The sequence below is a fragment of the Podarcis filfolensis genome (genome assembly GCF_964270895.1).
Source record: "Podarcis filfolensis genome assembly, chromosome: 1".
NCBI classification, from domain to species: domain Eukaryota; kingdom Metazoa; phylum Chordata; class Lepidosauria; order Squamata; family Lacertidae; genus Podarcis; species Podarcis filfolensis.
In genome coordinates, this window is record NC_139604.1 from 63300190 (window position 1) to 63314360 (window position 14171).

The window sequence follows — 14171 nt, forward strand, 5'->3', positions numbered from 1 at the left end:
TGTTTGATCAATTCTATTCTGATTGTATGAAGGAAACTATATTATGTGGATGAGAACGATTAAATATTTGTATCCACTCTTCTGCTCACAGGCCGCCCAGAGCAGCTTACAATGTAGACAAATTAGCAACAACATCAGGGCAGCAACAACAACAACGCACACAAGTTTCAAACAGAAATCGAGCTTTAAAAGCTTATTGAAATTTTTTTTAAAAATCTTTTCAGGTGCTTTTAGATTTCATTATTGGATTCTTTCCCCTTGGAGTTTAGTAATTGGCAGTGGCTAAACTAGGGGACTCAAGCTTTTGGGGCCTGTGGACACATTTGGAAATCGAATAAACTAGCACAAGCACCATTTGACAGAAGAAAAACTGGAGGTTCTCAAAGCACCATCACCACCACCCACAACCAGACAGAACACCCACACAGACCCAAAAATGAATGAATGAATGAATGAATGACTAAATAAATGTCAACCCATGCCCTGCAAAGCAGGCACTCCTCCCTAAAAAAAACCCTCATTTTATTTTTTTTATTTTTGAAAGGAGGAACAAGGAACCGTAGCAGGCACCAAAAGTGTGTCTGAGAGCACCACGCACCCCAGGGCTAAACTATATGCACTAGAGTGTCTTTAGAGCCTATTTTAAAACCTTGTACGTACATACAGAATAATATAAAATGGGCCAAAAGGTCATAGCTGCTGCCCAATTTGTGTGCTTTCCCTTCTGTTCCAGCCCGCCCCACCTTGACTTCCTCTCTCTTTTCAGGTGCTTGGGGTCTCCGTATCCATACTGACCATTATCACCTACTATGGGAAGCACTTCACGGTCATCAGCGAAGTCTCTTTGGAGACGAACCTCTACAGAAGAACTTTTCTTCACCGTGGAGGCAAGTGCTGGGGCACTGGATTCAAGATTTCTGTATCTTGTTGTAAGAAACAGTTAAAACTGGCCAGTTTGGCTGCTTAAGTGGGGGTTTGTTTGGGTTCATATTTCCTTGCCCTTCCTCCCCCTCCCCATGTTATTAAGGTTATTACATAACTTTAATGGAATCGTTAGCATGGAACTCAAGGTAGCACCAAGGCAGTGGTTCTGTTAGCACAAGCAGTTCTGGTTGCCTGATGGGAAGACCCCCTTCTCTTCACCCTGCATGTTGTTCTGAGGGTTCCCCTGATCCTCCAGAGCAAATTTGGGGAAGGTTGGGGAGTGAGTAGAGGGGGAGAGCAGGGGAAGCCCGATGGCACTAGTAGGAATTCTTGTGCTGGCTTCCACTAGCAGAATGGGTTAGTTGAATCCATCCCCTAGGCTTTGTTTTCCTGATGTGGATGGAATTCTAGATCCTATATTTTTGGCCTCAGCCATTTTTATAGTTGCAAGTTTGTTATTTGCGATATAGGCCATAACATCGAAATGGCTGCATGGGAGAAGGGTTAACCTAAAACAAGCAGTTAAAAATGATTATTAAGAGAAAGAAAAGAATAACTTAAAAGGGGAGTAATGTGGGAAATGCAGTATAAAAAACTGAAATTAAAGAAGCAACCACAAAAGGGGGGGGGGAGTCAAATGTATAACTGTATTGGATTATTTGTGAGTTCTGTGTTTGGTATTTGTATGCTTATAAACTTTTGTAAAAACAAAAAACCCAACTTTAACAGTCCCGAGGACTCTAAAATGAAAGAAAGCCACGTGTGGTGAGAATTAGACATGGGGTATGAGGTGTCTTGTACACAGAAAATTGAGGATGGTAGTGCCTATAATCTCTGGAGTTTCCCCTTCCATATATCATGTCTGAGCATTAGTGTTCCTCTGCTCAAGACCATAGGATGGTGACAACTAAATTTCCATCTCTTCACTGGAAGATTGATAATTGCACTGGCAACCTCTTGGCTTACCTGCCTCACATAAAGATTGTTGTAATCAGCCCTGAGAGTTTGTTTCTTACACACAAAGGCAGGGCAACATTGTTTTCAAGGGAAAAATACCAAATAGTCCCTTCATACAACTGCTAGAATCCAGCTGCTTGGGAAAATAGGTTGCATATTAGAATGTGGCGCATGGGAGCAAAACTCCTTGGCTGCAGAACAGCTTTGCTTACAAGACGTTGGTTGAAGGAAAGTCTTGCTGTAATGTAGATTTGAACTTTGGGAAGGTTCCTGCCTACAACTGGATAGTCAGAATTCAGCGGAGAACTTCTTACATTGACAGTATTTTGGCCTACTCACTTGTACACCTCCCTTTCCTCAGTTTTTTTTGCTGGGATATGCCTGAGCATCCTTCTGATCGTCGCTGCCCTACTGAGTGTGGTTGCCACGGTGAGAGAACTGGAGAGTGCCATGGCAGCGGTAAGTAGGGGCACAGCATGGGTCTGAACTGGGGACTGGGTCCCTAGATGCTGTTGGAAACGGGGGTGGACTAGGCAGGCCTTAGGTCTGTTTCGACAGGCCTCTTCCTGCGCTCTTATGGATGCTGCAAGCTGCTTACCCTACAACTCATTGAAAGTGTTGCGTGCACCCCAGACTCTGAACACCAAGAGATTCCAGTGCTTACCCAGGGCTTAGTTTGCTTGGAATGAAAGGTCAATGGAGACTGTGGTGTCCTTAGGATTTATGGTTTTATTTACACATATATACAACCTGGACATAGGATGAAAAGCTCTTCCTTCTCCATTAGTCACGGCTTTGGATGCAAAGACCATAGCCTTGATCCAGTCTTTCCCTGGTTGTGGGGTCTATCATTGTTCTCTTAAGTTGGCTTAAAAGAGTAAGAGAGAGAGTGTGTGTGTAATAGACTAGATTTTTGAAACTTGGGTGTAAAGGAACTCTTCTAAACTGAATAGCTGGTCTTCCATTCTGTTTTCTAATGCCTAATCGTAAGGAGCTATGAAAAGTTCTTAAAACAAGCCCTTCAGTTTTCATTAACTGCCCCAAAGATATATAGTGATACATCTACTTACAGACGCGATCTGTTCCGGGGTGCCATTCGCACCCCGAAAAGTCCATGTGTGTGACACGTAATGCAATAGAGTGATTTGCGCATGCGCGAAGCGCGCAGATTGATAAGCGGCAAACCCAGAAGTAAACACTTCCGGGTTTGCTGCATTCATAACATGAAAAAAATGCAACATGAAGCAAACACAACTCAAGGTATGACTGTATTAAGGATTTTAAATTGTTCATAGGAGACATAGCAAACGATGCAGCCTGTAATTTTGTAACATTGTCTTTATCAGCACAAATGTGTTGCACCAGATAGGAGTGTTATCAATGAAACTGGACAATTGGAGATAGGCATGCTACCCATTTTCACATACCCTAAGACAATCTGATATCAGGAACGGCCCGGTGCAGCCTCTGACGTACATAACAGAGCAAGATACAGAGGCCATCTCATGCAAAGAGATGCTTCTGGCCTGATACGCTGTTTCTCACATCTAGCGCCTCCAAAGCAGCACACGAGTAGAACTTCCATCTCACAACCCGATAGGTTAGCATGTATAGCACAGCAGGGGGAGGGTACCCAGAGACTGGGCTTGGGATGGAATTAACCTACGCAGGGCCAACCTGCCCATGAGGCAAGGTGAGGCAACCGTATCATGCGAGAGAAGCCCAAGAAGCGGTGACCTGCTGCTTCCGGCAAGATCTCACAAGATCTTGCCAAACTCTCACATGATCTTGCAGAGTGGAACACGCTGTCACCACCGCTACATCCCTTGTGATTCCCGGCAACTGATATTCAGAGGCATTCTGCCTCTGGCATTAGAGGAAGAACAAAGCCATTGCAGTAGAATTCCTGTCCCCCACCCCTGCATACTGTACCTGCCCATTCCTGTGTACTTCCTCTGTGAAGGAAAAAATATTATATATAGAAATCTACCCTCAGATGATGGCAAGCAACCAGTAGTAAAGTAGGCCTAATATAATTTGATTTTCAGAAAGTGTTGGTGCCTGCTGTCTGAGTGGAGAAAGCATTTATCTTTTGCTTTTCTCAGAGCAGGAGGACAGGGAAAGCCCTGAATGTTACTGAGTCCATTGGTTTTTTTTTTCCTGCAGTGGAATATCCAAATGCACCTAAAATGTTAGTTAATTGGAGCATGTTCACTTCTTTCATTCAGCATTGTCCAAAGGACCGCGTTAGTAAATATAAACTGAGTAACTCCGGCTTGCAGAGATGGGAGTGACTAAGACTGTTGATGTCTTGGCCCTAGGTTACTTGAGCAAGGGGGTGGAAATAGAAACCTTATTGCATTGCTTCCAGATTGCCTGTTTGCTGAGCATTCATTCTACTTTGTTTGAAGGAAGGTTGTACCATGTCACATCAATCAATTGCTACTGCACCCTCTCCAGTGCATTTCCCAATCACTTTCCTTACTGCAAAAGATTTGAGGTTGCTTTTTTTAAGCAGGCTTGCTGCACAAGGGCACTAAAGACACTTTGTGTAGCCTAAATGTTCTGGCATGTGTCTGAAGAATAAGCTAGCATCCTCTTTGCAGCCACAGGAGAGCTCAGTTAATACCACCTCCTAGATTCCCCTTCTCCTCTTTGTCCAGATGTTGTCACTGTCATATATGGGCAGAGTGAGGGGATCAGTGTCATAGAGGGCCCTTCTGTTTCCACAATCATAGTGAGTTGGATGCATCTAACCCAGTAGCTGCTTTTTTCCCCAAGGTATGCTTCAGACCCACTAACCCACCTTGGTTATCACTAGTGTAAATACACCACAGACTATTAATAGCTAGAACATTCTCCCCCAACACCCACATGATGCCACCTTTCTCTGTTCCCAAATCAAAACCTACTTCAGGCATAGGCAAACTCTGCCCTCCAGATTTTTTTGGGGACTACAACTCCCATGATCCCTAGCTAACAGGACCAGTGGTCAGGGATGATGGGAATTGTAGTCCCAAAAATCTGGAGGGCTGAGTTTGCCTATGCCCGACCTACTTCTTCCAGGAAAACTTTCACTTAAACTGGAGAATGGGGGACATGTTTCCCTCCAGATGTCATTGGACTACAACTCCTATCATCCTTGACTGTTTTCCATGCTGTCTGGAACTGATGGGAGTTGGAGCCCAGCAGCATCTAGAGAGCCATGGGTTCCCTATTCATTAACTTAAACCATTAGTCGTCCTCTTCAACAGGCTGCTCTCCTTGTGTGTTCCTGCATATTCATCACCTGTTTTATATTCCTTTCTCCTTCCCTTCTTTCTGTTTATGTTCCTCTGCACAGCATGATTCTCACTGATAGTGCTGTATAAACAGATGGTCCCAAATAATCTATGTGGGGGGAAAATAAATCAGGCCCATATTGCTAGACATGATATTTGCTGTTATACCACTAGAGGGCACATAGTTCCTTTCAATTAAAACACACTCCTCAGACTAACCACATTTTCCTGCACTGAATGGTGTTCACCGTTTCGGCTTGTAGAGTCAATTAGTTTAAATACGTTGCATTTTGCTGATCCGGTAAACAATGTTCTCTTGACTCCTGTGCAGTGAAGCCTTCCAGGAGCAGCACATGCATGAGGGAAGAGGCAGGTTGGGTGCTGGATGGGATTATATGTGAGGGGGAAAGAGGACAGGGGCTGAACAGGGTTGTGCTTGGCAATGATGAGAGAGAAATAAGAAAGAGAGAGAGAAGGTGGAGGGACAGAAAGAAGTGGCGTGAGAAAGGCGGGAAAGAGGAGATAGGGGTGTGAAGGGGTAGCATAGAAAGTCAGGGAACAAAAACAGGAAAAGGTGGAATGGGTGATATGCTTTGTGGAGCAGATTGCCAAGGTGGTGCCCTCCCATTTGCCCCAGACAGCATGACTGATAGTCAGGGAAGATGGGGGATGTAGTCCAAAACATCTGGAGTACACCACATTGGCACCTCCTGTTGTAGACCATGCAGCAGGCATGGGGAAGGCCACCGACTGAAGGGCAAGGTAGGTGAGCAAGATGGTTGCTTCATATGTGTGCTGGGATTTACCAGCCGGCAGGCCTCATATATTTTGATTTTGCTTCATTTGTGCAGCTGTCAGTAGGCATCGCAGCTGCTCTTTATAGCAGTGGTTTGTATTCTGTCGAGCCAGCAGAGATGCTATGAGCACTGAACCTCCTGCTTCATAGATGTAGAGATATCTGTGTGAAACTGCAATAGTGGAAACCTCAGTCGCAGCACTACAGCTCAGTTGGATAGAGCTATGTTGGTAACACCAAGGTCCCAGGTTCATTCTCCACAACTAAATATTCGTGCCTTGCAGGGGTTTGGCCTAGATGATCCTCAGAGTCCCTCTTCCAACTGTATGATCTATTCTAATTGCCTTCTGTTTCTCTTTAGGTTTTTTTCTGTTTCGGAGTGGTTTTCTGTGCGTCGGTAAAGGCCACGTATTGGTCAATTACTAACGGTATTGTGGTAAGTACAGCTTCGTGATGAAACAGCAGGGAAAGTGCTACATGGTTGAAACACAGCAATATTGGTTGTCTCAAAATGGCGGTGAAAGATGATGGGGTTTGTAATCCTGCAGCACCTGGAGAGCCACCCCAGGATTAGGAGGTGCCTGGAGGAGAGAAGGCATGTCAGCTGCAATGCCACTTGAGCAGCCTCAAATAGGGGCCCATATCCAGCGGTCCTCATTGTCCACCAACCCCTGAGTATCAGAATCAGTGACCAGTGTGAGAGGGTGGAGGGGAACTAAAAAAAGTTTATCTTCCATTGGTGAATTTTAGCCTGTACATCCCTAGATCAGCTATGTTTTTCTTTTCTCAAAGGATGCTTGATGCGTGTAAAGCACTGAATCCAAAAAGGTTAAATATGCTTGCTTCAGCTGCTTCAAATCACATATCTATCCACTGTGGTGAAATTGCATCCATGGTGAGGTGCTGGGAGCTCTCTGTTGTGTGTTAGCAGTCTGATCCCATAGCCAGATAAATGGCAAGTTCTTTCCTTTCAGCAGAGTGAAATCCTAAAGTATATTTGCTTGATAGTGAATCTCATTGAAAACTCCTGGGACTCGCTTCCAAGCAAACATGTAGAATGAGAGTGTTACCAGATGTGCCTGAAACTGACAATTCAAATGCATCTTTTGAAAGAGTATCAACATGCCACTGAAATATCTTATGCTAATAAATAGTTCAGAAAGAAATGGTTCACAAATCAGTGGTTCACAATCACCTTTCTGGTTCAGTTCTAAAATAGGATTGGTGGCGATACTAAAATAGATCTCCATCTCTAGATCCATGTTCCTTGCCACAATTGGCAGCCGAAAGCATGACAGATCTAGTATTACTCATGCATTTTATGTGTTGCTAAGTAGCAAGCTGCACTTTAGAGATAAGGCTGTGGCCAGCTGTGTGGTTGACAAGAGTTATCAGGATAAATACAAGGTGTAAAGAAGCTATGTCCATGTGTTCATAGCAGAAGACAGGATCCCACAAAGCTCTGGTTGTATGCTGTCATTGCCTGTAAATGCTTACAAATAAATGAAAACTGGCCTAGAATTATAATGCTGTTGCAGGAATATATAAACACAGGCTCTGCATGCAGGAAAAATATGTGCCATGGTATGTTGACACAATGCCAAGCCACTTGGAGAGATCATTCACAGCTTCAGCAGCATGGCTCTATTAAGATGCTGATGGCATGTACCCATCTCCACTTCTGCATGGTAACAAGAAGTTGGCTGACGGGTATTAAAAACAAACAAACATTGAAACTGAATTTTTAAAAAGGTTGTTCGATGTTAGAGGGTATGTGCGCCATTTTTGGAAAGTGGGCTGGGGAACTGGACGTTGCATTCGGTCAGTCAACAGTACATGAGACAAAAAGCTGGGCAAATGCGGAGACCCCAAACATATGAAAAGCAGGTTCCACTAAAAGAGAGAGTCGCTCAAAATGCTTGGATTCTTCACTCAGAACTAGGGCAAGAGGACTTGTAGGGGAAAGCAGCCAGTGGAAGGAGCACTCTCCTAGAAATAGGCTAATCAGGTGAACAAATCATCTAAATATCAGGAATCACCTGCATCTTCCATCAGACAACAATGAGGCCCTCCTCCCTTTCAAATGCTTGAGCAAAAGTATGATCCTTTGACCACCCCAAAATAGGTGTGTCTACTTCTTACTGCACTGGGATCTCTGATGGACTGTCTGACATTGTGCTGTGATTAATCCCTGGCGAGTCTACAGAAGCTTCTGAAATACTGTAATGAATGAGATATTGCCTTCAGAGCTGTTGTGCTCGATTCTAGTGGCAGTCCAGATGGAAAGCACATGGGATTGCTGAATATTAAAACAACAAGCAAACAGATGATCTGGCATCCCAGCTAATAATCCATCTCTCGCTGACAGCTGCTAATATGGAGAGCTTTTTGTAAGCCATTGCTTGAGTATCTAATAGCGGCTGTTTTGGCCTATACAAGCAGTGTTCTGCCACAAGGGAATTAATTATCAGAAAGCACTCTAACTTAATAGATTATGAAGCGCTCCATTTATCTAGGGATAAGAAAGTTACGCCTTAAATCCAACTGCATTCAATAATGCTGTTCCTCAGTCGGTGATAGCCAAGGTCAGTGGATTCACCTTATATATTCCACTCCTATATTTACCTGTCCATACAGGTACAGGTGGGTCGAATGGAACAATTACATTTGCAGGAAATCAGTTCAGCGTTGCTGGTGGTTTATGCTTGGCTTTATCTTTAGGTTTTTTTGGGTAACTTTTGTGTTTCTTTGTCTTTTAAGCCAGTGGTTCTCAAACTTGGGGGTAGATTATAGTTTGCAGAGTGAGAGCAATGTTTCCCAGGAGGCAGCAGGCAGAGCTAGATACACTTTCCTCCCAACTAAGGTTGAGCATTGCAGTCATTAAAACTGTTATGTTTACTCCTGAAGATTTAGAGAAGGATGGGACATATGGGAGCTTTTGTTCACAGCACCTCCTCCCTCTTCTGCATACTTCCCTGAGAGGCTGGTTTTAGGAGAGAGATGGTTGGACAATGTTCTCGAAGCTACCAGCATGAGTTTGACCAAACTGCGGGAGGCAGTGGAAGACAGGAGTGCCTGGTGTGCTCTGGTCCATGGGGTCACGAAGAGTCGGACACGACTAAACAACTAAACAACAACAACAGATACCCTCTTCTGATGCCCATGTCGAACTACTGTCCCTGCCCCTAAATTGCATACATAAACAGACTGCATGTACACAGTTTCAGCGCACTCACCTCCTGAAGGGATGGTTTTGGGGGTCAGGAAGGTCAGATAGTAGGGCAGGTCTAGCACTCCCAGTCAGCCACTGGGAGTGAGGAGGGTGCTCACCGGCCTGACTTGACCATGCCACCATTCACCACTCTCCCTGCCAGGCCCCCAGATGCATTTTAATGGTGGACAGCAGTGACAACAGAAGGCAAATCCATTTCCCATCTGCAGTGGCTGCTTGCCATTTCAAGTTGCCCAAAATGTAATGCCCCAATTGATAGATCTATGAAATTTATTTGTTTCCTAGCTCTGTACACTGTGGGGGGGGGGGGTTCTCCACAGGCCATAACACACACTGGCCCTGGAATGTGGTTTTCTCTCTCTCTCTCTCTCTCTCCTCTCTGTCTTTCTGTCTGTCTATCCGACACTCTGACACTCCATCTCTGTAGGCTGCTTGAAATTAGGGATGCATTAAATCAGGCCAAGGGGATGCAGAGGACATGCAGAAGACACACCACAGCTTCCCACATGCTGCAGGTTGGCATGGGCAAGTACATCTATTTTGGTTTCAGTCTCTCATTCTTCCAGTCTTAAATTTAGTTCTTCATATTTCCACATCCATTTGCATTTTTAAAATAATAATAATAAAACCTCGTGAAAATTCACTAGCATTTTAGTGTGAATTTCCCCTAATTCCCCAATATAATGCATTTTTTTATGTTATTTCCACTAACATATGCATTTTATTGCACATTTTTAATGCACACTTTACCCTAGTATATGCAATTTTGTACACTTCATTTGGCCGAAGAGCTGCATTGCAAATTCAGGGAAGTACAGATTTCAAAGGATGGCTAACCACTAAGTTTTACCACATTCCCTGTTTTTCCCCCCTAAATTCTTTCTGCCTTTCAAATATGTTTGGCACTTCACTTATTGTGCCTTCCAATCCAAGCTACTTCAAATGGCATTGGAAAGCATCCTCCTAACTCTTTACAGTTGCATTAGAAAGGAGGTATCTCTGAATGTGTCTCTTAAGATTATTTAATGCTTTTCAGACACATTCCTGAGAGGGAAGACAATAGATCCCTTTCTCTTCCTGACGTTCCACTCTGATAACTGCTGAGCAGCCTGAACTGGGAACATCTTGCTAGCTTTTACAGCCTTTACTCCCCATGGGATCAGAAAGACCCATTTTGGTTTGAAATGATAGCCAAATATCTCAAGCCAGTATTGAAGAGAACTAAAAGGGTAGGTGGAATTGACTGCCTATTAATGGAAAATAAAACTCTACCAAGGCTTTCATAAATTTTAAAGAAAGCAATAGGACCAGCCTGTTACTGTGGAAAAAGAAAGGCAGCTCTTTTAAGAGGAGCACAGAGCCTTTTTTCCAGGAGAGGCATAAACTACCACATCATATCTCTCTTAAATTCAAAAGAACTTGAACAAGGCCCTTAAAGCATTTTTACACAGCCTAATCCTTCACCTCATTTTAGGGAACTCAAAGATCTCCAGGTATACACTGTCCATAGAATCACCCCATCAACATGCTTATCAAAGAACTCAAAACTTGTTAAGCAGGATTTTGCAGAAGCCATGCTTATTCTTCCAGACAACACTTAGGATTAAGTCCAGGTCTGCATCCTTTCTAGATGGTTCATTATCTAGAAATGTTGTCTCTGCAGTGGTGGCTGGTGCCCATTGGGACTGGTGGAGAGGAAGGCAGAGAGGCCGATAGTTGGTGGAGCCAGAGCCAATGACAAGGCAGAGCCAACTAATTCTGATTTTATCTCCATCCATCTCCCTACTAATGGTGGCAATGAAACTAAGTGAAGAGGAAGCTGGCAGCAGCGTGTGTGTGTGTGTGCGCGTGCGCGTGCGCGCGCTGGTTGATTTCAGACCAAGTTTGATGGGGCAGCGCCCCATTTGCTTTAATAGACCATCCACCACTGTCTCTTTGTAATAAGCCAAGCATGCATGCACTCAGTTAATGTGTGGGTAGTTGGTTGCCCATTATTGTAACACTTTCTCCATTGTCTGCCCCCCTAACCTCATTTTCTGTTTCAAGATCACCCTTGCCATTTTGGCCAGGTGAGTAATATGTCTAAAGTACTAAATTAGTTTTTAGCTCTGGTTATTCCACACAAAAGGTTTTGCAGAGGAGTTTACTCCTCTCGGGATTTCTATTTGATAGGTCTCTATTCAATTGGACTTTTTTTTTTTTTTACATACAGAGCTATTCAACCTCACAATAGGCCCTTTCCTGTCGTTTCTATAGGTATCTTGGGAAAGTTGTGTCCCAAAGTTTATACCTTTCTTAATTTGTGATGCACATTTTATCTGCATCACCTCTCAGAGTGATGTTAAATATCATCCTCTTATATTAAGAACGATGTTTTGGTCAGAGGATCCACTCATTCTGGGTCTTTTCCTCTGAATAAGGTCAATACAATGGCTTTTGTTATGATATTATTACCATGGAGCAGCAAAACACTTCTGCTGCCTCTCCTTATGCCTTTCCCAACAATCGCTTATTGGTGATTAAGAAAACCTTGTGTCTTTTTTTTCAATGGTTTGCTTTCTCCTAAAGCCAGATGTCATAAACAACATTTTGTCCACTATATGCAATTTATAAACAGGCAATTTTTTACGACAGTTGAACCTTTATAAAGCAATCAGCTGGTAATACCAGCTTTGGCTGGGCTGAACATTATATTTAATAAATATGTGGAGAAGCGTACGGAGAACAAAATTGGTTTTAGTCCTATTTTTTTATATATAAAAAAATACACTGATTTTTCTTCATTGAATTAGACCAGCTATCAATGTGGAAATAACCATATAAATCAATACAAAACTACAAGACAGACCACAAACCAAGCAACACCACATCCCTATAGCTCTGGTGAATACGATTCATTATTCCAATTCTCATTATGGTCTGTCACATATGACAATAGTCGGTTGTGACCTTATTTAACAATTGGGGTTTTAATAGGGTAAAAGAAGATGAGTTCAGTGCACTTCCACTGAACACTCTTATTTTCTCTCTTGGCCTTCCTTCCATTGCTTCTCTTCTGTATATCATCCCAGCAGCCTAATTAGATTGTGAGCTCTGTAGACAAGGGAATTAGTGCGTGCGCATATATCATATGGTCTGTAATATGTCATGAACCCATACACTGTCACTTTTGAAAATAAAAACGAGGGGAAAGGGAACAGTCAAATGTAAACTATAACATGAATGTCCTTGCACAATAGATTATTTTGTTAGGACTTAGAATAGAAAGTTGGCAATTTATTGCAATGCCATCAAAATTTTCACGTAATTTATGTTATGTTTAAAATACGGAAATCATATGCAAGAAGTGGAAAAGCAGTGGTCCAGTGCACTAAGAAAAATCTTCCACAAGCAGGAAGCTGAAGTTTCTGCTTTAGGAATTGTTTTAAAAGAAGGAGAAATGTGAGTAGTGCACATTTAATAATAAATGGCGTAGCCCAAATGGTGTGGTGTAGTGGTTAGCATGTCAGACTAGGACTTGGGAGAACATGATTCGAATCCCCACTCAGCCATGAAGCTCACTGGGTCACCTTGGGCCAGTCACTCTCTGCCTAACTTACCTCACGGGGTTGTGAGGATCAAATCAGTGGTGGACTTTGGGATCTCAAACTTCAGTAGCACTCTGTGTGATGCTAAAATTTGGTGCCCGCCACACCTTTCGCACTCCATTCTGCATCATTGTTGCAGCAGCCCCTGTGGTTCCAGCACCCAGTGTGGCCAAACGGCACCTCTGCTCAAATGAGAAGCGAGAGAACCATGTAATAATTATTATTATTTATTATTTATACCCTGCCCATCTGGCTGGGCTTCCCCAGCCACTTTGTGCTCCATGGAGGAAAGATGGGATATAAATGTAATGATGAATGCATGGATGAACAAGCCACATGTAGTTGAAAGCAACTGAGGTGAAGGGAGGTTTTTTCCATTTTCCCCATATAGTTCTAGCCAGTGTTTGCTTTAATTTATACACAGCTCATTTGGTTAGCTTAGATATTAATCACTTGTGGTGGAGAACAGCAGGTTCCATTGGCAAAGCAGGAGCAGAGAATTGTTTATAAAGTACCGTAGCTTCCCCTTCAACTCAAACATACATTTACTTCAAGGTAATTTCTCTTCTTGATTTCAGGGCCACATTAAACATTCCTGCTAAAGACAAGTCAACCCTTCTGTAACTTTTGAGGGACATTTACATTATCAATCAGAAAACAGGCGCCTAGTGCAAGCGTACAATCCCCAACCAGTCACAATTCCTGGATGTCTGCTTATTGTGTGTTTTCCAGCCTGAAAACTCCCTTCAAAGGATGCAGGAAAAATATGGCACATCCCTAAGGAAACACAAGGAGAATCCATAGGCTTTTGAGTGATACAGCGATTTCTGCAATGCATAGGCTTCCCCCTTCTTCCTAATTTTTATAAAAATGTGATGAACAGGGCCTATTAAAATGCATCAGGGCTTTGACTCTTTCATATAACATCTGAGGTGGCCCTCAGATGCTGCCACTTTCAAAAGAAAACACTCTAGTTGCATAGAACTCAGAAAATGTACAGCTCTGATCTATGCACAGCTTTGGAGGAAGGAAGAAATACAAGAGCTACGAATCAATAAATTAGTGATACCCCCAGGCAGCAGCAGGCAATCTCCAGCCCATGAACCTAATGAGGCCATTTTCCCCAAGCCACAGGCACCTTCCCTACACCTGTCAGGTGTCAGACAGGTAAATAAGCTGCTCCCTACCTAGAGTGTGATTTGCAGGCACTGACGATCAGCTGGTTGTCGGTGCTTTAAAAGCCCTGTGACTTTCTCTGACTGGCTTGATTTCTAACTGCTTAGCAGGCAAAGGAAAATGTGGTGGTGATGTCAGGTGATAGGTTGATGGGTGGCAGCCACGTGTCAAAATGGCCTGTGGAGGTTGAGCAACCTTAAGATCTCCCTGGAAAATAC

At 43.3% G+C, this 14171-nt stretch overlaps 1 protein-coding gene across 4 annotated transcripts in view; it reads left to right on the forward strand.

Moving 5' to 3' along the window:
- Positions 1-14171, forward strand: part of TSPAN32 (tetraspanin 32) — a 38766-nt gene that overhangs the window by 12821 nt on the left and 11774 nt on the right. For all 4 annotated transcript variants that reach the window (XM_083588785.1, XM_083588784.1, XM_083588782.1 and 1 more), the window contains 3 exons: positions 767-887; positions 2243-2340; positions 6320-6394. In XM_083588785.1, coding sequence (XP_083444911.1) covers positions 767-887; positions 2243-2340; positions 6320-6394 — 294 coding nt within the window. The remainder of the gene's footprint in view (positions 1-766; positions 888-2242; positions 2341-6319; positions 6395-14171) is intronic.